The 25,011-nt window shown below is 34.5% G+C and overlaps 2 protein-coding genes across 2 annotated transcripts; both read left to right on the top strand.

Moving 5' to 3' along the window:
* Positions 1–19,397: 19,397 nt before the first annotated feature.
* On the top strand, positions 19,398–20,178 carry LOC111703109 (uncharacterized; the record flags this gene model as incomplete). Its single annotated transcript, XM_023474972.1, is given in 3 exon segments — positions 19,398–19,673; positions 19,923–19,996; positions 20,139–20,178. Coding segments are annotated over 3 exon segments (390 nt in total), but the record flags the coding sequence as incomplete, so codon positions are not given.
* Positions 20,179–22,168: 1,990 nt separating this feature from the next.
* On the top strand, positions 22,169–24,885 carry LOC111703108 (uncharacterized). The gene is made up of 4 exons (XM_023474971.1): positions 22,169–22,220; positions 22,910–23,036; positions 23,834–23,989; positions 24,876–24,885. Exons 1-4 carry the CDS (start codon positions 22,169–22,171, stop codon positions 24,883–24,885), a joined length of 345 nt encoding a protein of 114 aa, XP_023330739.1.
* The last annotated feature ends 126 nt before the right edge of the window (positions 24,886–25,011 follow it).

Here is a 25,011-nt window from a genome sequence, read left to right as displayed (position 1 = left end):
AGTTACAAAATTAAATGATTTCTGAAAGATTTAATTTTGTTCTTTAGCAAATGCATGCTGAAACAATGTATTTCCCCCCCTTCTCCTTCCCCCTCCCTCCTCTTCCCCTTCCACCCCCTCCTACTTTTTCACTTGCCTGTAAACATACTTGTAAACCAACATGTAAGCCCAAATGTAAACCCATATAAAACCCATTTTTAAACACACTTGTAAACCTAGCTATAAACTCAGTTTAAACCCATTTCAAACTTCATATATAAACCCAATTATAAACCCACTTGTAAGCCAAACTGTAAACCAACTTTTAAGCCCAATTTTAAACCTCAATGTAACCCCACTTTTAAACCCAATTTAGAACCCACTTGTAAGCCCCCACTGTAAACCCACTTCTAACCGGCCACATGTACACCAACTTGTAATCCCCACTTGTAATCCCAAATTGTAATTACAAAATAAGTGTAACGTTAACTTGCATGCATGCACTGGTTTCATTATTAAAAACCAATTTTAAACTTTTATAAATCAAAACATTATTCACGATCATCACCTTCTTATTCCTAATTCGTATTTTCATATCATTTGTTTTCTTACATACGTTTACTCGGAGAGTTAGAATATTAAATCATGTTGAGTCTTTGGTTTACTTTTTATAAACAAGGTTTTTGTTTCTTTTTAAAATTTTTTTTTCTTGTTTTTAAACAATATTTATACAAGTTAAGAGCTGAGCGCACGGAGTTGGTTTTGTGGATTAATGCTCATCGTTTGAACCATAAACTCTCTCTCTCTCTCTGAAGGTTGTACTCGGATCTGTGTGTATCCGTCCTGGTGGTTTCTGGAGGACTAAGCATCCTCCCAGTATACTCTGATACCTCTCTCCGAACTCGGATCTCAGGTTCCGAACCCTCCTCTGCTCTCCATACCTATAGGGAGGAGGGAGAGGTGGGATATTGTGTAATTTATAACACTGGTCTAATGTCTCCCTAGAGTATTCACGAGATTCAAGTTTATATTTTCAATTACACGTGTTCAAACCTGCTGACATATGAATACACGGATACGCGATTAATATTCTGACAAACAACAATTTTTTACATTTTTGTAGAAATTGTCAAAATGTAAAAAATATATCACAATTGCAGAACCCCCCTCCCCCCCTCCTTGTATACCTTATCCAGCTTATTTACATATTTTCATCGTAAAGTTAAATATAAATAAACAGAAAGAATGTTACCCTAAGATTTGTTTTATTTAAACCAAACTGAACCATGTAAATAATTGATATTTGAACAATTTAGAAGGATCGGGTACAGGAGGTAGCGACGATTAAATTATGAAGGGAAGGGACTGGACACAGTGGTTTAAATGAGGGGGGGGGGAGCAATGTGATTCAGACAGGGGAGCGGGAAGGGTGACATTGGTTTCATGGAAGGGTGAGGTGTGGCGCAGTGGTTTCACGGGATTGAGTGTAGGACACATTGGTTTCACGGAGGACAGAGTTGGGCACATTGGTTTCAAAGAGGTGATGGGTGGGACACACAGTGGTTTCAAGAAGATTAGGGGTGGTACACAGTGGTTTTAAGACATTAGGTGTGGGGCACACAGTGGTTTCAAGAAGATTAGGGGTGGTGCACAGTGGTTTTAAGACATTAGGAGTGGGACACACAGTGGTTTCAAGAAGATTAGGGGTGGTGCACAGTGGTTTTAAAACATTAGGAGTGGGACACACAGTGGTTTCAAGAAGATTAGGGGTAGTGCACAGTGGTTTTAAGACATTAGGAGTGGGACACACAGTGGTTTCAAGAAGATTAGGGTTGGTGCACAGAGGCATTTGGCACAGTACCGTGGTTTCAGTTTTTATTTGCTTTTTCACAAAAATGCCCCTTACTTCCCCTCTCCCCCCTTCGCCATCCTCGCTTCATGTCACCGGAATCCGACCAATATATCATACAATACATATATCTTGATGCTAGCTTATTCATATATATATGTATACAGATATTTACATTGCGGACATTAAAACAATTACTTTTCCCAAACATATATTGTAAATAAAATCCCTAAATATTTAGGTTTCACCCTTCCCACCCCCCCCTTGTGTAAAATTTGTGTTCAAAAAGCTGGTGATTGGACAATTTAAAATTTGGAAAATTTGTTCCTCTGTTGGTTTAATACAGGAACAGTATTTGATAAGATTGGTCGTTTATACAGCCTTTGCACTAGTTCAGGCGCGTACACAGGATTTTAGTCAGGGGGGCTTTTTTTGCCCCCCCTGACTGTTTTTTATCCCCCCCTTGGAATTGTTTTGTTCAAAAAGTAAATTAATACCATAAAAATACACCAAAAAGACTACATTTTTGGGTGTTACTAACCTTATAGAGTCTAAAAATTATTCCTTTGCTCGAAAAACTAACTTAAAATTTTGTTTTAACAGTGAATGTAGACAAATCCTTATTTTTTAAACGTAGTTTCATTTTAATTTCAAATTTCCTAGGGGGGGGGGCAATAGGAATACTGCCCCCCCTTGTGTACGTGCCTGCACTAGTTCAACTATTAATCCAACTCTACACTAGTTCAGCTATTTATCCAACCCTACACAAATTCAACTATTTATCCAACCCTACACTAGTTCAACTATTTATCCAACCTTACACTAGTTCAACTATTTATCCAACCCTACACTAGTTCAATTGAAAATATGGAATGTTAAGTTTCAAGAAAAATCCCTGTGACTTGTTTAAAGAATTGTCTCAATCTCGACTTTTCTAATCCCTGCAACCTAATGGTACAAAACCAAATATCGACAATGTAATCTTAAAGCAGAGTTCATAGCTTGAATATATGCTTATGATATATTTAAGAATTAGTAAGTTTGATTTGAGGAGAGTAATAAGTTGAGGCCCAAGTTTCAAAATACCCTTTTGCACCATGTTACTGCAAACTATATCAGTTTTAATGTGATTTCTTTCGGTACAAATTTGAAACTTGTGAAATTACGTAAATTACGTACGCAATTTAACAAATGTTGTTTTATCCATATGGGTTAAAGTTTGAACCTTTGATGATTTTCTAGTTTTTCAATAATTCATTTTTTCTGAAGTCGATAAAAGCAACATCAGAGTTTAGGTTATTCAGCTCGGGGCGTATTCAGAACATCAGCGAAATATTAAAGAGGGAGGGGAAACTATATTTGAGGACAGGGGGGNTCTTCAGTTCTCGTCAATATGATATATTGCTCAGTGAAATATTGTTGTTCAAATAGTTCCATTCCAGGAGTTATTTTACACTCTATTGGGGAGCAGGGGAGGGTTGTAAATAAGGAGAAACAAAATGAGGGGAGCAGGGGGAGGGGTGTATAAAGGGGAGAAGATATTGAAGAAATAGATAGTGTTAGAGTGGATCTTTAGGACAATCAAAGTAATTTATCCAAAATGGTTAATTTTCCATCTTCTAGCGTAGAATTAGATCCACGAAATACTGTTAGTTCTCCAGTTTTTAAACCTATATTACATCAAAGGTTATTTTGCCATTGGCAACAGAGTAGGATTAGGAAGGAAAGATTGAGACAAGGGGAACAAAGTAGGATGAGGAGGGAGGGATTGCGACAGGGGGAACAAAGTAGGTCAGGAGGAAGGGATTGAGACAGGGGGAACAAAGTAGGATGAGGAGGGAGAGATTGCGACAGGGGGAACAAAGTAGAATGAGGAGGGAGGGATTGCGACAGGGGGAACAAAGTAGGATGAGGAGGGAGAGATTGCGACAGGGGGAACAAAGTAGGATGAGGAGGGAGGGATTGCGACAGGGGGAACAAAGTAGGATGAGGAGGGANAAGGAGGGATTAATACAGGGGGAGTAAAGTAGGATGGAGAGAGAGGAATTAATACAGGGGGAGTAAAGTAGGATGGGGAGGGAGGGATTAATAAAGGGGGAGTAAAGTAAGATGGGGGGGGGATAAAAACAGGGGTATCAGAGTAGGATGAGGAGGGAATAAGACAAAGAAAGTAAGAATGGATGAGGAAGGAGTGATTAATACAGGGGGAGCAAAGTAGGATGGAGAGAGAGGGATTAATACAGGGGGAGTAAAATAGGATGGGGAGGGAGGGATTAATAAAGGGGGAGTAAAGTAAGATGGGGAGGGATAAAAACAGGGGTATCAGAGTAGGCTGAGGAGGGAATAAGACAAGGAGAATAAGATTGGATGAGGAGAGAGGGATAAAGACAAATGAAGGTATAAATAATAATAACGTAAATAATCCTGGAGTTAGGTTTAGTATTGAATATTAGCTGAGAGAGAATTCTTTAATTTCTTTGAAAAGATTTGATCTAAACCTTGTTAAACATTTCCCAGATTTATTTTTAATATTTCCACAACAAAAGCATGTTTTTCTATCTTTACAATATATTTGATGAAAATATGTTGTCAGGGGAAAAGAAGGGAAAACCGTTTCTTCTCTTCAAAACTTTTTTGATATATCCTAAACTATTCCTACTCCAGATGGTGGGGGAGAATAGGAAGAAAACTTGATCAACAGAATGAACTTGATACAAAAAACGAAGAAGAAAAGATTTATTTGGTTCCTTGAATGTCTGAGGACATATTTAAAACTAGAAGAAATCTTAAAGAGACTTAATGAAAGATATAAATATATGTTTTAAAGATATTCCTATTATATAGATTAACTAGGTCGGTTGTGAACATTGGCTGTTCTTATGTCATTGAGTACTTGTGGTGTACGTGAGTTCTGTAGAGAGAAATTTAAGTTTGTTTAATCCTTCTCATGTCCTTCTTCAGTTCTCGTCAATATGATATATTGCTCAGTGAAATATTGTTGTTCAAATAGTTCCATTCCAGGAGTTATTTTACACTCTATTAAAACAACAAACCACCCCGCTTATCATTGAAGTATACTTTGACCCCTAGAAGTATGAGTTCGCGGACTGTACAATTCTTGGTGATTTTGCGTACATAAGCTATCTATGTTTATTTATTTATCTATGTTAAGCAATCATCCAATTATAGATAGAGCGGTATGCCTGAGTCACAACAGCACCATTTAAACCTTTGTCTGATCAAGGATAACGAAATATCCCTGTTTTACTAGTTTTAAATGAAGTGCTCGACAATGAGAATGAAATAAACAGAACAAACATTTACAAAACTTTATTTTCTGCTAGAGAAACAAGGATATTTTCGTCATCCGTGACTAGGGATTTCATTTTATGATTCATGGAGGTTTTATTAAATTTAACTGAGGATGCTAGATTTTACCACAAATTGTATCATCCCGAATGTGTGATCATATAGCGCGGTTAAATTTCAAGCATGTTCAAGCCGTAGCACAACGATCTTGAACTTTTAAAATACTTTCTTACTTAATTAGAGTTAAATGTTGAAGTAAAAATTTATTTTAAAAATCCTACACAAATCTTCTTTATAATGTAATTTCATAAAAATAGTTGTGCCGGCATTTTTGTTGTTTTAACTGAAGCCAATTTTTGAACAGTAAGTTGTTAACAAAACAAAATAAGATTTAGAACATAATTTTTTTTAATGTTGTGATCTGACTCTGATAGTAAAATTTGATACAAAACTAAAAAATGTTCATAAAAAGTAATACTTTTCCATTTGTTAAGACAAGTACTCCTCTTGTGTTTGTTAAGACAAGCACTCCTTCTGTTTTGTAAGAAAAGTACTCCTCTTCTGTTTTGTATGACGAGTACTTCTTCTCTGTTTTGTAAGAGAGTATTACTTTTCTGTTTTGAAAGGAGAGTACTCCTTTTCTGTTTTGTAAGAAAAGTACTCCTTTTCTGTTTTGTAAGAAAAGTACTCCTTTTCTGTTTTGTAAGAAAAGTACTCCTCTCTGTTTTAGAAGGAGAGTACATCTTCTATATTACATCCATGAAGAACTATGTGGAGAAATCTCCCCCTGTATCCGTCTCTAGCATACAGCATAACTAGATTAAAAACAACAGAATTTGATTAAACTGTAAAACTTGAGATTGCTGTCTAGGGACGGAGTAAAGTGTGATCAAACTTTTCAGGGAATTTCATTGAAACCTGTAATTAGCCTCGGTTAGGTGAGTTCCTCATGTTTTCCAGAAAATAAACATTTAATCTTTTAAAATTCAAGAAATCAGAATTATTATTCATTTATGCTGATAAATATAGTTATAGTATTTATTTTCAAACACAAAATACAAAATAATAATGCATGATGGTTTAGCGTAAAATAAAACACAAAAGAAAATTTATTATGAGCCAATTAAAAATATATTGTTTGATAATTTTGTTTTTATCGTATTTGTTGAAACAAATAAATAATAAGTATAAATACAGGTTGTCCAAAAAACGCTCTTTTAGACATTAAAGCACTCACGATGGTTTAAAATTATTTTTTGTTTGGCTTGGTTGAAAATTGATATTGTTATTGTGATAAGTAAAAGAAAAATTATCATTGCATTCACATTTTATTTCAACAGTTTATAATAAGGGTTTACAATTACACAAAATGATTTTTAACTATTGATAAAATGGTACTGATTAGTTAAAATGATAATTGACTAAAAAGCAGGATGTCTTGCATGGTGAAATTGCGTCCAAACTCCATTAAAAGACCAGTGGCCGTATTTAAAGAATTTGAGTTGCGGTTTAAATTTAAGCCGCGGTTTAAATATGGTTGGTTCCACTTAAAATTGTATCAAATGTTTCAAGATTTAAGCCGGCGCTTAAATTAAACCAGGTTTTGGCGGATTTAAACCGCGGCTCAAATTCTTTAAATTCCATCTCAGGTATAAAGCTTATGTGCCCCTTTCTTTGTGGTACTCAATATCAAGGACATTTCTTTCTTTCCTGCATTGAAAACTAGAGTCTTGCATTTTTCAAGAATAACTGCGCTTTTTTTTAGATTTGTTGGGAGGATTTGCACTTTTTCAGGCCATATATATAGTCAAATTAAAATTCATAAATTTATTAAGCCAAAATGTCATATTTCAAACTGTTCTTACTACTTTAATTTTTATGCTACATTATGATGCATAAAGGAATTGAGTTTTTGCCACAAACTCAAGTTTTCTAATCTCTATAAATTTGAAACTCTATGCTTTAGACCTTTGATATTTCAAATTCTGTTAGATTAAATATGTTAAGTTTGAAATATCAACGGTTTACACCATCAGGTTGCTTATATATAGGGATTAGAAAATTTGAGTTTGTTGAATTCTTTTCAAAAATGTCCAAATTTTATTAATTGAATCATGTAGATTACTACAATGTCTAAAAGAGTGTTATTTTGAGACACCCTGTTTATCTCTGAAGAGGATGTTGGTTCAAAGTGTGAATTACTAAAGGTTATTTCTTCTTTCTGAAGGTCTAATCTGACTGGAGGTTTAGTTGTAAATAACATGAGTAGCAAGATTAAGTGTTGTCAATATTACAGGAGAGATTATTCCACTAGACTGACTCCGGGTATTCCTGGAAACAAGGATGAATTTACTCCCTCTGGAAGGACGGAGTTTTTCATTTATATTTTGGAACAGGTTGAGATGCTTGAAGATTATCTTTAATCCTATTTACAGATCAATATATGAACAAATACAGAGGACATAACATTCTTTATAAACATTAAGGTTTATTTATTAACGGAGAAGGTTAGGTTAACATCTGGTCGGAGAACAGGCGGTATATTTGTATATTGTATTTATGTCGATGAAAACTGGAAACTACAAACTGAAAACTGGCAATTGAAAACTGGAAACTGGAAACGTGAAAACTACAAACTGAAAACTGCCAATTGAAAACTGGAAACTGGAAACGTGAAAACTACAAACTGAAAACTGGCAATTGAAAACTGGAAACTGGAAACGTGGAAACTACAAACTGAAAACTAGCAATTGAAAACTGGAAACTGGAAACGTGGAAACTACAAACTGAAAACTAGCAATTGAAAACTGGAAACTGGAAATGTGGAAACTACAAACCGAAAACGGGCATTTAAAACTGTAAACTTGAAACTATAAACTGAAAACTTGAAACTGGATACTAAAAACTAAAAAAAAACTGGAAACTAAAAACTGAGAAGCGAAAACTAGTTTGATCCAGTAAACTTTAGTTAGAGGGACAAGGTTAAGATACAAAGCATACCAAAGTTATTTTTCAAACTATTGATCGGAAAGATTTCCGCAAAATTCACTACATAACCGGTTTTTTGGTGAACACTTGACCACGGTGATTCGACAGTTCAAAATGAAGAATCCGAACGCATCTCTCCCTGGTAAGTCTAGGATGAGACAGAAAGTTTTGCACTTTCTTGAGCTCAGAAACGATTTAGAGCGGAAACATAGGCTTAGTTGTGAACCTTTGTATGAAAAATAAGGGTTTTGTGTATGTTATAATCAAGGTTGTATAATAAGGTCGATGCACTCCAATGTACGGAAAATATCGTCTCCTCAGATAGATAGATAAAAACGTAATATAACGTCACTCTCACCTCTATAATAAGTGACGTCATATGAGGTTGTTATATCTATATATCTTAGGAGACCACATTTTCCGTACAGTGGAGCGCATTGAGAGTAACCAACCTTATTATACAACCTTGATTAAAATAGGTGAACAAGCCCTTTAAGTTTCAGGATCAAGACTAGGTAGAACACGGAGCAAAAATACTAACTCTGGAGAAGGAATTTGACTGGAAATTTGAAATTATTAGCTATGGGTGGGTTTGTGGGAGGGGGTGGGAGAGATTAAGTTGACAAAAGTGGGACAAGCCAGGGGTAGGGGTAGAAATGACAGAAGGGGCCGGAGGGATAATTTATGTGAATATTAAACTATAAGATTATGATTAAATGCAGAGAGGATATTTACATAGTTTTATTACCAAGCGCTCAATAAACAGAACATATTAGTTCAATTGCATGAAATTAAAGGGACTGTGAACATATTAGTTCAATAGCATGAAATTAAAGGGACTGTGAACATATTAGTTCAATTGCATGAAATTAAAGGGACTGTGAACATATTAGTTCAATTGCATGAAATTAAAGGGACTGTGAACATATTAGTTCAATTGCATGAAATTAAAGGGACTGTGAGTAAACATACGGCACCCTCACTCCATGTACAGTTTATATACGGCACCCACACTCCATGTTCAGTTTATATACGGCACCCACACTTTATGTTCAGTTTATATACGGCACCCACACTCCATGTTCAGTTTATATACGGCACCCACACTCCATGTTTAGTTTAAATACGGCACCCTCACTCCATGTTCAGTTTATATACGGCACCCACACTCCATGTTCAGTTTATATACAGCACCCTCACTCCATGTTTAGTTTAAATACGGCACCCTCACTCCATGTTCAGTTTATATACGGCACCCTCACTTCATGTTCAGTTTATATACAGCACCCTCACTCCATGTTCAGTTTATATACGGCACCCTCACTCCATGTTCAGTTTATATACAGCACCCTCACTCCATGTACAGTTTATATACGGCACCCTCACTCCATGTACAGTTTATATACGGCCATGTTCAGTTTATATACAGCACCCTCACTCCATGTTCAGTTTATATACGGCACCCTCACTCCATGTTCAGTTTATATACAGCACCCTCACTCCATGTTCAGTTTATATACGGCACCCTCAAACCTTTCACAATCAAGGATTATGGAATTATTAGTTGTTCATCCGTAGAGACGCTTCTTAATAACTTGGTTAAATTTTTAAACCCCGCATCAAACAAAATATTCTGCATTTTCGAGTCATTGAGTTGAAAATGTACGCTAGTGTACACTCCAGTTCCCGATATAGCGCACCCGTTTCAGCATAACTCAATCTCATATACTCTTTATCTTTATAAATACATAAATATACTAGAAATGAAATACTTAAAAATAGCAGAAGGTAGATATGGGTGAATTCTCGGAAGAAAAGGGTCGTAGATAAAGAACAAGATCATAGACACGTTTTTATCAAAAGATTCTTAATTGTTGAGGGTAAAAACAAAATTGATTACTAAAGAAAAATTAAGTTTTCATCAGTAATAGAAATTTAGATGTTTTTTGGCCAATACATCGTAAACACATGTAAAAATGTACAGTGCCCGGTACGTGAACATAATACAATACCTTGATTTTCATAATTTAATAGTTTAATTATAAGAACCTACATAGGTTTCTAGTAGCCTATGCAGTTTATCAACCTAGAGCAATCCCGGAGCAATCCTTGTCATGTTCAAACCCTGCCCCAGGCTCTGTAGTATTAACCAACCAATCTACTCAATATACATTTATAAACATAATTACTCTGTAATAGATGCTTCATTAGCGTGCCTGCTGCCTACCTGGTATACCCTTACATTAACAGGTGTGTGTGGGCTGAGCCCCTCACCTTCCAAACCTTTTCTATCAGAAGTTAATCCTTCTTTCATTAAACCCTTCGTTTCCTACCAAAAATGACCTTTTTTTAACCCCCCACCCATCCACCAACCTTGAAAAATCGGCTTTTTCTCCGGCCACAGTTGTCTTTGAAAAGTAAGACTATTACCGATGAATAGCGCTTAGGCTGTTTAGTTTACTCTGAAATTACCCAAAAAAGTGAACGGTCCCTTTAACTCATTTCAATTCTGTATACATAGTTCATATAGACAGTATACATATCATGGTTGTCATTATACCAATTGTTTACAAATTATGGACGTATCAAATTTGTTTGATTTATGGTCAACCTTCCCCCCCCCCATCTCAAAATCCATCCTCCCCGTTCCTTTTAGGTTTAAAGGAAGTGTTCACGAAAAATGAAAAGGGGTATAAGCAATTAATGCGATAAAAAAGCGCTTTTGATCGCTACTAATCTTACTTCTATCTGTTGCGTCTATAAGGAGAAAATTGTTAAAAACGACTCACACCGAAGAACGCAGAGCCTATACCCCCTTTCATTTTTCGCGGACACTCCCTTTAAATCCGTAAAATCGTAAAATCGTAAAATCTTTGTAACCTGATGGTGTAAACCTTTGATAATTCAAACTTTGACTTCTTCTAGCAGAATTCATAGTTTTAAATATAACAAATCTGTTGACATTATGTTGCAAAGATTTAAGAATTCCTTTACTCAATTTTCAAATTTTTTAGAACAATAACAATCAAAAACTATTAATTATTAAATACTGTCTGAAAACTATTAATTATTAAATACTGTCTAAAAACAAAAATGTAAATTAGCTAAATTCATTTTTCCCCTTGATTTATGATAATGTGTAATAATGTATGTATATAATTGTGAACATTTTATAGATTTTTACATTTTGTTTTGCAAAAGTTAATTTATTCTTCAAATAATTGATGTGTAGTACAATATAATGTATAAATAGATATATCATGTATGCATTATGGGTCTGCTTATCTATATTTAAAACTTTTCACATTGTATATTATAAAATGTGAATGTCAATGTGGAGTGTTTGTTTATTTGCTTTTATAATTTTCCTTTATGTCATGTTCTTTTGTTAATTAACTTTAAAAAAATGTTAGTTCCCAAAATAGGTGAAATGAACTTAGGTCGGATCATTTGAACAAAAAAAAAGAAAAAAACACAATATTAAAGATCTATGTAATTTCTAGTGATCGACCCTTCATTAAAAACAAGAATGACATCTGATTTACAACGGTACCCATTTATCTGAGTAACAATGAGGAAGATATCGTCATTTTTTCAACATTAAAAAACTTAAAATTCTCCTAACGTCGGATCAGAAATGTCGCAAATATTTTGCCTTCTCCTTCTGTCTAGTGTCCAATGGTGCGCATTGTATAATTTCCACGTTTAACAAAATATTTTCAATATGATATCTTTGAAACATTATTCTAATCTTAAATTAAAGACATGTAAATTCTAATTATATATATCAAAAATATTTGTGTTGTGTTAAAAATGTTGTCAAAAGATAAGAATTACCTGAAAATGGATTCGACCACTGAGATCAGCGTGCAGAGAGCTTCTTAACCTCCTGATATATTCATATTAAATAATAAATAAATAAATGAATTCATCAATAACTCCCTGGCCAGAGATATCCCTTCATCAATCATTCCACCTCATTCAACTACAGAGAGTAACTCCGGTATAAAGAGAAGGGATGAAAAATCATTTATTGATTACTACATAAATATATTTACATCAAGGTTAAATGGTTAGATGAAAAGAGGTTTTATGGATAAATTTAAAATTGTATAATTTAACTTGAATAAGATAAATGTTTCTGTTTCGTGTGAAGATTGAAGAATTAAGATTGAAGAAACCAAGAAATTCCTAAATATATTAAAGTATTAGATGATTGATATATGATTGTATGTACTGAGGTTTAAATATTAATCACTAACAAGGATCAAATTAACCTAGTCTAAAATTCCTCATCTGCGTTAAAAATCCCTCTGTCTCAACTAGAATGATGATTAATCTTAAGTTGTAATCACCAAAGCCTATTCTAAAATTCCCCTAGCTTGGTCTGGAACTCCCTTAGTCTGGTCAGGAATTCCCCTATCCTTGTCAGGGATTCCTCTATCCTAGTCTGGCTTTCCCCTATCCTGGTCTGGAATTCCCCTATCCTGGTCTAGAATTCCCTTATTCTGGTCTGGAATTCCCCTATTCTAGTCTGGAATTCCCCTACCTTGGTCTGAAATTCCCCTATCCTGGTCAGGAATTCCACTATTCTGGTCTGGAGTTCCACTATTCTGGTCTGGAATTACACTATTCTGGTCTGGAATTCCCCTAATCTGGTCTGGAAGTCCCCTTCCTTGTCTGGAATTCCCCTATTCCGGTCTGGAATTCCCCTACCTTGGTCTGAAATTCCCCTATCCTGGTCTGTAGTTCTCCTAATTAGGTTTGGAATTCCCCTATTCTGGTCTGGAATTCCTCTATCCTAGTCTGGCTTTCCCCTATCCTGGTCAGGAATTCCACTATTCTGGTCTGGAGTTCCACTATTCTGGTCTGGAATTCCCCTATTCTGGTCTGGAATTCCCCTACCTTGGTCTGGAATTCCCCTATACTGGTCTGGAATTCTATTATACCGGTCTGGCTTTTCCCTATCCTGGTCTGGAATTCCCCTATTCTGGTCTGGAATTTCCCTATCCTCGTCTGGAATTCCCCTACCTGGTCAGGAATTCCCCCAACTTGGTCTGAAATTTCCATATCCTGGTCTGGAGTTCTCCTAATTTGGTCTGGAATTCCCCTATTCTGGTCTGGAATTCCCTTGATCTGGTCTGGAATTCTCCTATCCTGGTCAGGAAATTCCCAACTTTGGTCTGGAACTCCCCTAGTCTGGTCTGGAATTCCCCTATCCTTGTCTGGAATTCTCCTAATCTGGTCTGCAATTTCCCTATTTTGGTATGGAATTTCCATAATCTGGTCAGGAATTCCCCTATTCTGGTCTGGAATTCTCGTCTTCTGGTCTGGAACTCCCCTAGTCTGATCTGGAATTCCCCTATTATGGTCTGGAATTCCCCTATCCTTGTCTGGAATTCCCTTATCCTGGTCTAAAATTCTCCTATTATGGGTCTGGAGTTCCCCTACCATGGTCTGGAATTCACCTATCCTGGCCCAGAATTCCCCTATTATGGTCTGGAATTCCCCTATCCTGGTCTGGAATTCCCTTATTTTGGTCTGGAATTCCCCTATCCTGGTCTGGAATTTCCCTATCCTAACCTTGAATTCCCTACCCTAACATGGAAACATTTTCACTCCTTGTAATTCCTCCAAATCCTAACCTGAAATTCTCAAACCTCACCTATATTTCTCCTTTCCCACCACCTTCTCCACCTAGATTTCCATATTTTAAACTGGAATCCTATCATCCTAGCAAAGACTGCCCTTATTCAAACCCTCTTTCCTAATCTTGATTCTTACATCATCCTGTCCTAATTTGTAGTTCCTCTATCCTAACTTAAATTCCCCATTTCTATATCAGGAATACCCTTGTCCTGGCATGAATTACCTTGTTCTAGCCTGGAATTCCCCTGTCCTAACCTGGAATCTCCTGTCGTTCGTAACCTGGAATCCCCCTGTTCAACCTGAATTCCCCTGTCTTAACCTGGAATCCCCCTGCCCTGACCTGAATCCCCCTGTCTTAACCTGAATTCCCCTATCCTAACCTGAATTCCCCTATCCTAACCTGGAATCTCTATCTGTCTGCTGGTCTATATTTGAGGTGAACACCCCAATATATTGGTTATATGGTCATATATCCACTTGTCAGTAGGTTCAACATCCAGTCACTGAAAATTAACTGATAACTTTGTATTGAACCAAAAACTCACTAACATTATACCCATAATTTACTAATAATCAACCAACAACTAACTAATAATAAACCAACAACTAACTAATAATTTACCATAAACTCACTAATAATAACCAATAACTTACTAGTAATAAACCAATAACTCACTAATTATAAACCAATAACTCACTAATAATAAATCAATAACTGACTAATTATAAACCAATACCTCACTTATAATAAACCATTAACTCACTAATAATAAACCAATAACTTACTAGCAATAAACCAATAACTCAATAATAATAAACCAATAACTCACTAACAATAAACCAATAACTCACTAATAATAAACCAATAACTTACTAGCAATAAACCAATAACTCAATAATAATAAACCATTAACTCACTAATAATAAACCAACAACTAAGCTCACTAATAATAACCAATAACTTACTAGCAATAAACCAATAACTCACTAATTATGAACCAATAACTCACTAATTGTAAAACAATAACTCACTAATTATGAACCAATAACTTACTATATATGAACCAACAATGAAAAAATATCACTATGTTTGCTGACTTCGCAATATGCATGATCAGAAACTCTAAATCTGTCCTTCCTGCAAACTCTGTAAAAATAAATCCATGAATGGAAATATCAAGGAAAGGAAAATATAACTCAGCATAACTTGGAGCATTACTATTCTTAACAAATATGAATGTTTTATAATTAAAAAAAAAGTTATTGAAAAATAATTTTCATGTTGGTTAATATCAAAATGAAGATTAAAAACTGTGCATAAAATTTTTGGCTTATAAGAATGAATTGAGCTTATTATGAAATCTGAAGAAAAAAAACATGGACGTTCTGGAATAAAAATCAGGAGCTCTATCTCGAGTCTAAACGTTCAAGCCTTATTTCAGTCTCAAAAGCAGCTTGTTCTTGAGACTAGTTTTTCTGCAATTATTTAAGTCGCAGCCTCCCAGTTCAAAATAAGTATATGTTTAAGCTTAATAATCCTGATCTTTACATTGAAGAAAATTATTCATAATACTACTGAGACCGGGCTGGCTTTGAAGTGTCGTTATGCCTTTGATTAAACCATGCTAACCTACTTTTTTCTTTGCAGATATGATAATTTCCAGCCGCAAAATGCTTGTTTCAGGTTTGAAGGAGTATTTGGAAAAATCCTGATAGATTTCGCGCCAAAAGTATGAATATTTTACGGGACTGAGGGTAGAAATTTTTGTTGGTGGGGTTGGGGAGAGAACTGGGATAGACATTCTTACATGTTGTGGGGTGGAGGGGGGGAGAGTTCATGGATATATTTGATTGTCATGGGTTGTAAACCTTGAGTTCACACTTATCTGTCAACTGTAGATCCTGTAACATATATAAAATATAAATAGAAATATTGAAAATATATTGAAAGTAAATATTAGAGAATAGAGGAATAGAAAGGTGGAGAGTTGCCAGGGAATTGGTGAGTGTAAAAGTTGGGATACGAGGAGGAGTATGTAGGTTGTGGGTTGGGTTCAGGGTTTATAGGGAATAGGAGAGAGTAAAGGTTGGGATAGGAGAAGTATGTAAGTGGTGTGCTGGTTTCAGGGTTAGTAGGGAATAGGAGAGAGTAAAAGGTTGGGATAGGAGAAGAAGTATGTAGGTTGTGGGTAGGGTTCAGGGTTTATAGGAAATAGGAGTGTAAAAGTTGGGACAGGAGTAGAAGTATGTAGGACGTTGATGGTGGGTTGGGTTCAGGGTTGGTAGGGAATAGGAGAAAGTAAAGGTTGAGATATGAGGAGCTAGGAGCATGTAGGATGAAGGAAGGTTTACAGAAGATAGAAAAGGAAAAGGTTGGTTTAAAGAAGATAGAAAAGGAAAAGGTTGACCAAACCAAGAATTATATATTGGGTCTAGGTGAAAACAGAGAGAGGAGGGATAGAGCATAAATCTTAGATGGACTAGGAATGAGAAAAAAGGAGAAAAAACGCAAGGATTATAGTTTTTCTTCATGGTTCAGACAGGAATGTGATTTGAATCCATGCATGAGATAAAATGTGCCGGAGAACCCCAAATATCCCAACTTAAGTATAAATGTATGAGCCAGGTATAGAATTATAAAAATTAAATACATAAATTTCACGATGAAGCTGATTCATTTGTTCCGCGCCGGGATAATTTTATTCTAGTGTTTTATTTTCATGCTAGGATTCGGAACCCACAGCATACATATATATATATATATATATATATATATAAACATATTCAAACCACCAGGATAGGGAGGGTTTATATTATGATTTAACACCAGATAATAAATAACTCTTTATGTATGGAGATTTTTCCCATCTTAAAACCTAGAATAAGCTGAAAAGTGTTTTAAACTAATCTGTAGAAATAGAAAAAAAAGATTTCGGAAGAAAAGATATTTATGCAAGACAGAAAAAATCTAAATAATTTTAGTTATCTCCGTCCTGATCCAGATTGTCCCATATCTCCGAATTACTCCAATTAACCTCTTCCTATCTCCGGCTATCACTTTTATAACTCCGCTAAACCTCTTACTGTCTCCGGGTTTCACTTTTCAAACTCTGGTTAACCCTTCATATCTCCGGATATCACTTTTATAACTCCGTTAAACCTCTTATTATCTCCGGCTAGCACTTTTCAAACTCTGGTTAACCTCTTCCTAGCTCCGGATAACACTTTTTTAACTCCGGTTAACTTCTTCCTTCCTACGGAAAGAACTTTTCAAACTCTGGTTAACCTCTTCCTATCTCCGACTAAACCTTGTCTAACTCCTATTAACCTCTTCCTATCTCTGGGTATCACTTTTCAAACTCTGGTTAACCTCTTTCCTATCTCCGGATAGCACTTTTCAAACTCTGGTTAACCTCTTCCTATCTCCGTGTATCACTTTTCATACTTTTAAATTCTTGAAAATCCGTGAATTTTTTTTAAAAATACGCAAAATTTTGATTCTTCTTTGTTTTTTAATGTAAACAGAAATAGCATGTTAACAATTTAAATAGAAGATGGGCGCGAAGCGCCCCAAAAGCCTAGACAGAAGGGCGCGAAGCACCTTGAATTTCTAGTACAATTTACATGACGTAGAATACATACACTATACACTATACAGCTAGATTAACTAGATATATGTTTTATGTAAATACAATATACATAATGTAGAATACATACACTATACACTAAACAGCTAGATTAACTATATACAATATTAACTAGATATTTGTATTTTGTAAATACAATATACATGGTGTAGTATACAAACATACACTTTACACTATACAGTATGTATTTTGTATATACAATATACATGGTGTAGTTTACAAACATACACTTTATACTATACAGTATGTATTTTGTATATGCAATATACATGGTGTAGTATACAAACATACACTTTACACTATACAGTAAGTATTTTGTATATGCAATATACATGGTGTAGTATACAAACTACTATACAGATAGATTAACTAAAGAAATGTTGAACTGGGATAAATCTCCTTGTATAAAGTATATAGGGAGTGTCTGTAAAGGGATTGATGGGATTAGGAATATTTTAGCCAATGTAGATTTAAGGATTAAAGAGAGAGGATTGTGAGTGCAGCTGAAATATAGGGATAACAATAAGAAGAGAGAAAACATTAAAAGATAAGAAAAAAAAATATTTTCTATTATTCATAAAATATTTTTCTTCAGAGAGTAGTGAGAGATTTAAAACCATAAAAATGCTTTTTTAAGTCAAATTTAGAACAATGGTTGATTGGTTTTTTTTTATATTTTAGACTAAAACTTTACTGGCAATAAAAGTTCAAAAATCCTTTATTTCAGTGATTTTTCTAATACAAAATCATACATACTTGGGATTCAGGGTCGTAATTTATGTATCATCCTGTTTGAAGAGTGTTAAGTACAGTAATAATCAAAAAACAGCGGACAGATTGTCGTCTTCGTTTTTTGGAATAAAAGTTTGGAAACGTGTTTTTGAATTTGCAAATTTTTTAGACGAATTATATTTGCACATCCCCCAACCCACGAGTTAGTACAGACAGGGCACAAAGGGGAAATAGGGGAAGGAGGGGGCAGGAGGGAATAGTAGGGGATAAAACTCTAGTAAGCTTAACCAACTATAAGGGAGGTTCGTAATAATATAAAGGACGGATGGTTGGACTTTACAATTTATTCCCCGGGATGAAAAGCAATTTCGTCAGTAGCCTCAGCTGGTTCTATCCCCCCTGATATATTGAATATTAAACCTATGTATAATCTATACTCTAAGATCCTTGATTTCTCCAGGGACCTGGATACCCTTAACACAGTTCCTCTCACGATTAATCTCTTAATAAATATACACAAACAATTGTATTAAAGATCTGCACTACAAAGACTCGTCTCATCTTTCTCATACAATTAGTCTCAGCATTGGAACATGTTCATTAACGATAAACAAATATTATTCTCTTCTACATTATAATACTACAATACAAACAAACAAAAAATATTTATAATTCAACCAAATCTAAATTTTCTTTAAGTAAAAAGAATTTAAAAATAAATGAAATGTGAAAACCTTGTGAAAATTATTTATTTTTATTAATCTGTTTATTTTAGTTTAAAACTAAGAATATTGAACCCTTAAAGCATTCTTCATTTTAAGATAAATTTCAACAAAGAAAGATATCTTCCAAAATGNCTAAGATGAGATCAGGATGAAGTAAAAAGATACAATCCAACCATGAATTAGGAGTTCTCAGTCTAGAGATATCCTTCCATCCTTCCATCCATAGTAAATCCCAGAACATTAAAGTATTTTTTAAGTTTAAAATTTTTCTTTATGATTTTTTTAAATATCATTAATAGAATTATATTCTTCTTTTGGTTTTTTTAAAGCAACTTAAAGCAAATTAAAAAAAGTTTTAATTAAAATTCCACATGACTACCACAACAATATTAAAATTCCACATGACTACCACAACAATATTAAAATTCCACATGACTACCACAACAATATTAAAATTCCACATGACTACCACAACAATATGAAAATTTAAATCTAAAAAATATATTTTTGATGACCAGTATGGTGTGGATGGTACTTTATTCCTTAATCAAAGTAGCTGCTGCAGATTTGAGCTCGGTCGGAGATTTTGACGCTGTCGGAGATTATAACTCTGATGGAGATTTAAACGATATCGGAGATATCAGCTCTGTGGGAGATTTTAACGTGTTCGACGATTTAACTGCTGCCGGAGACTTTAACTATGTCGGAGATACCGCTGTTGGAGATTTCAACGGTAGTCCTAAACTAGAAAGAGTCGAGGAAACAGAATACATGGAGCCTAGCAAATATATTCGAGTAAAGCATTTTTTAAATTTTTCATTAAATCATTTTTGTGTTATTTTTAGATACCACTGTTTTAAAGATAACAATTTGAAAATGAACATTGTAAAAGGTTAAATTATATTAACATAAAGTCAAGCGGCAAAGTAAGGGAAAAATATTCCAAATAAAAAAGATTCCCTAAATATATGGTTAAATAAAAATATTTAATATATTCCGACTTTTTTGTTCAAACCCAACCCAGCTTTCACGCTCATTCTTTAGAAAGAAGAGGAATTAGTCGCAGAGATTCGTTTCAGAGAAGATCTTCTCCGAACCGTCCCTAGACCAGATGTAAGGTTCGCAGGATATATCAACAATTCAACACAAACCCATTAGTCCTGCAGGGTTCAAACCTCAAACCATTATATTTATGTAACAAAGGCTCCGAATACAAGAATATGTTTGAATTGTTTATATACATATGTATGTATATACTAGGGATGTGGATATAAAAGTAAAAAGTTTGCCGGCAGCAGGAACTATTTATATTCTTAATATCTTGTTCTGCCCTAGCAACTAAACTAGAGAATATTGACCAAGTTTAACAAAACTTTGAGGAATAAAGGATTTTATAGGCCAAAGGTAAAAAAGTAGTTGAACTGGGTATGGCTAGCACATAGATTCAGACTGCTCTGAAAAGTTGCATCAATTTTCGACACTTCAAAGTTAGAACTAAATTTCATCGATTTTTACGTCATAGCTTGCAACCTTTAGATCACTGTGCTGGACGTCTAATGTACAAAATCGGCCGCACAAGTTAAGTAGTTCGGCTAAACGTGCCAAGTTCAAATACTTCTCGATATTAATTTCAGACTTCAAGAATATTAATTCCTTAGTCGAGTCTTTATATTTTTGAAATTTAAGCCAAGTTTTCGACAGTTTGATTGTATAGAATGTGACTTATTTCGTTAGTTATGCTAAACTAATTAATGCTTACAAAACCAACTATAAAGTATAAATCTTAAGAATTGGTTAAAAATTTCTAGTTTTCAGTGGCCATTTCATCTTTTTTTTTTCAACCTCCAACTTGCGAAAAGATTAATAAGTAAGCAGTGAATATATGAACCCTGATACCTGGAGAAGGGTTGATATATCTCTATCTGTATACAGGTGTATATATGAACCAATATACCTGGAGAGGGGTTGATATATCTCTATCTGTATACAGGTGTATACGTGTCACGTGAACCCTGATGGGTTGATATATCTATATCTGTATACAGGTGTATATATGAACCAAGATACCTGGAGAGGGGTTGATATATCTCTATCTGTATACAGGTGTATATATGAACCCTGATACCTGGAGAAGGGTTGATATATCTCTACCTGTATATAAAGGTGTATATATGAACCAAGATACCTGGAGAGGGGTTAATATATCTCTATCTGTATACATGTGTATATATGAACCAAGATACCTGGAGAGGGGTTGATAAATCTCTACCTGTATATACAGGTGTATATATGAACCAAGATACCTGGAGAAGGGTTGATATATCTCTACCTGTATATACAGGTGTATATATGAACCCAGATACCTAGAGAGGGGTTGAGATATCTCTACCTGTATATACAGGTGTATATATGAACCCAGATACCTGACGAAGGGGTTGAGATATCTCTACCTGTATATATAGGTGTATATATGAACCCTGATACCTGGAGAGGGGTTGAGATATCTTTACCTGTATAAACAGGTGTATATGTGAACCCTAATACCTGGAGAAGGGTTGATATATCTCTACCTGTATATCCAGGTGTATATACCTGGAGAGGGGTTAATATATCTCTATCTGTATACATGTGTATATATGAACCAAGATACCTGGAGAGGGGTTGATATATCTCTACCTGTATATACAGGTGTATATATGAACCCAGATACCTGACGAAGGGGTTGAGATATCTCTACCTGTATATACAGGTGTATATTTGAACCCTGATATTTGGAGAGGGGTTGAGATATCTCTACCTGTATATACAGGTGTATATGTGAACCCTGATACCTGGAGAAGGGTTGATATATCTCTACCTGTATATCCAGGTGTATATATGAACCCAGATATCTGGAAAATGGGTTGAGATATCTCTACCTTATATACAGGTGTATATGTGAACCCTGATACCTGGAGAGGGGTTGAGAATCTCTACCTGTGTATACAGGTGTATATATTGATCCTGATACCTGGAGAGGGGTTGATATATCTATATCTGTATACAGGTGTATATGTGAACCCTGATACCTGGAGAGGGGTTGATATATCTATATCTGTATACAGGTGTATATGTAAACCCTGATACCTGGAGAGGGGTTGAGATATCTCTACCTGTGTATACAGGTGTATATATGATTCCTGATACCTGGAGAGGGGTTGATATATCTATATCTGTATACAGGTGTATATGTGAACCCTGATACCTGGAGAAGGGTTGATATAACTCTACCTGTATATACAGGAGTATGTATGAACCCTGATACCTGGAGAAGGGTTGATATATCTCTACCTGTGTATACAGGTGTATATGTGAACCCTGATACCTGGAGAAGGGTTGATATATCTATATCTGTATACAGGTGTATATGTGAACCCTGATGCCTGGAGAGGGGTTGATATATCTCTACCAGTATGCAATGACAGTATCCCTCCTAGATGTGTAGCAACAGTCCCACAGTTTCCAGGTTAAAACACCACCCTGTTTTAATCTTTGTTCTACAGGGTGTCCCACATCAAATTAGACTGCGGCAATGGGTCTAAATTACGATTTGGGGGACAAATCAGAAAATTTAAGAAGAATGAATCATTTTAAAAAACTTAATAAGGCTAAAAAAAATTTTTTGGAAGAAAATGCTAGATTTTTCATGTATTATGTGCGTATTTCGGCGTTAAAGATTGAAGATAATCTAATATGATATGGGACGCTCTGTATGTAAAATCTTATTTTCCTTGAAATGTCCCATTTATGAAATGTCCTGTCTACGAAATATTATTTTCCTTGAAATGTCCTGTCTAAAGATCGGCGGTATAGTATAAGTGAACTTTAATCAAATTATGAATTCCTTTGTTCTACTTCAACAGTCAGTGCAGTTACATGTTTTTTTTTCTTCACAGAATGTATATCTGAGGGATATAATTGTATATGAAATTAATTAAAAACACCGAAGATTATTATTTTCAAAACATTTTAAAGCAAAAACATATTCCCAGGATGTTTGGAGGATGAGGATTATCCTGAGACTGCTGTTCAAATTGCTCTTTACAAGGAAACCTTGATGGATAAAAAATATACTGAAGTTCCAGTAGATGGAGATATAGTTGATTACAACTACTCTAGGTATATATATAGTTGATTACAATTACTCTACGTATATATATATGTGATTACAACTACTCTAGGTATTTATATAGTTGATTACAACTACTCTAGGTATATATAGTTGATTACAATTACTCTAGATATATATAGTTGATTACAACTACTCTAGGTAATTATATAGTTGATTACAACTACTCTAGGTATTTATATAGTTGATTACAATTACTCTAGATATATATAGTTGATTACAACTAATCTAAGTATATATATAGTTGATTACAACTGCTCTACGTATATATATATGTGATCACAACTACTCTAGGTATTTATATAGTTGATTACAACTACTCTAGGTATATATTTATATAGTTGATTACAACTACTCTACGTATATATATGTGTGATCACAACTACTCTAGGTATTTATATAGTTGATTACAATTACTCTAGATATATAGTTGATTACAACTACTCTAGGTATTTATATATAGATGATCACAACTACTCTAGGTATTTATATAGTTGATTACAATTACTCTAGGTATTTATATAGTTGATTACAATTACTCTAGATATATAGTTGATTACAACTACTCTAGGTATATATATATATAGTTGATTACAACTACTCTAGGTATATATAGGTGATTACAACTACTCTAGGTATTTATATAGCTGATTACAACTACTCTAGGTATTAATATAGTTGATTACAATTACTCTAGATATATAGTATATATAGTTGATTACAACTACTCTTTGTAATAGACTTAGTTGATGATTAATTGTTAAGTATTTATTTTCTGATATTACAGATACAGCACCTCCTTCAGTATCTCCCACTGGGAGAGTTACCCTGGACAGATCTGTCCCTCCCAGGTAGAAAACCTTCAACCCTTGAGGTTACGGAATACGGAGGGAAAGTGGAGGATAATACTGAACTATGTACAAGGATACAATCAAACTGTAAGGTACATATTATCAGCAAGTTTTATGATTCAATACAAATTAAAACAAAGTTGAAACCAAGAACTGATTGGTCGGTAAAATAGTTACACCTCAGCTTATTTAATTGAGAACATATACATCAAAGTAACAGAATTACCCTGGGATGCCCGTGCCCTTTTTCTGCTCCCGAACCACCACGCACGGTTACACTGACAGGTACCCCTCGGGACTCTCAGTCATCTCTTTCTGTAATATTCGATTCTTATCAAAACCGTTTACCGTAGATTCTCTTGGATTTCAATGCTAAGACGACATTTGATAAAATTTGAGGAAATCTGCGAATACATGTTTAGAAAATAAGGAATTCTAGAAATTGAAGATACAAAATGATAGATTCTCAGATACCATTGATTTTATGGATATTTATTTTTTACGGATAGCAAATTAGTTTAAAGTAGAATTAATTTCATGATTTTCATAATCATTAAACAATCATTAAACAATCATTAAACAATCATTAAACAATCATTAAACAATCATTAAACAATCATTAAACAATTGTAAACATATGAATTGGCCTAGTAGAAATCTTATTAATATTTTTACGCTCTTACGCTCTTAGCATAAATAAATATTTGTATGTATGTATGTTAGCTATAGCTGGCCAAACGGCTGGACCGAATAGACCAAAATTACCTTGGGGGTAACTGTAACATAGGCTAAAAATAATTCAAAAGTTTCTTTCTTTTAAAATCGATTTAAAAAAGATTTAACATTGGAAATCAAAAATTCCACGGGCAACATAGCTAAATTACTACCAAAAACGAATGAATTTTATCTAATCCTAATTCTAATAATTTTTTGTTTGTTTCTGAAAAATTTATTTAATGTAAATTAGTGTTTCTTTAGTCCAGAATAATATATAACATTTCTTGGAATAGAGGAATTTTTAACTAAAATGTTTTATAAGAATCTCTCATCTTTCCTTCCATTGTGCATTAACCCTATTCCCGCTGGGGGGGGGGGGCAATTTGCCCCCCCCCCT

The sequence above is a fragment of the Eurytemora carolleeae genome, unplaced genomic scaffold, assembly GCF_000591075.1.
Source record: "Eurytemora carolleeae unplaced genomic scaffold, Eaff_2.0 scaffold533, whole genome shotgun sequence".
NCBI lineage: Eukaryota > Metazoa > Arthropoda > Copepoda > Calanoida > Temoridae > Eurytemora > Eurytemora carolleeae.
The sequence above is the reverse complement of the archived record's forward strand: the minus strand, read 5'-3'. Positions and strand labels throughout refer to the sequence as shown.

Excerpts from the sequence above, each read along its gene's own strand:
- LOC111703108 (XM_023474971.1), top strand. The coding sequence starts at position 22,169 with ATGAACCCTGATACCTGGAGAAGGGTTGATATATCTCTACCTGTGTAT. Across the intron at positions 22,221-22,909 it reads ATCTCTACCTGTGTATACAG|GATGTTTGGAGGATGAGGAT; the intron begins GTGTATATGTGA and ends ACATATTCCCAG. Across the intron at positions 23,037-23,833 it reads GTTGATTACAACTACTCTAG|ATACAGCACCTCCTTCAGTA; the intron begins GTATATATATAG and ends CTGATATTACAG.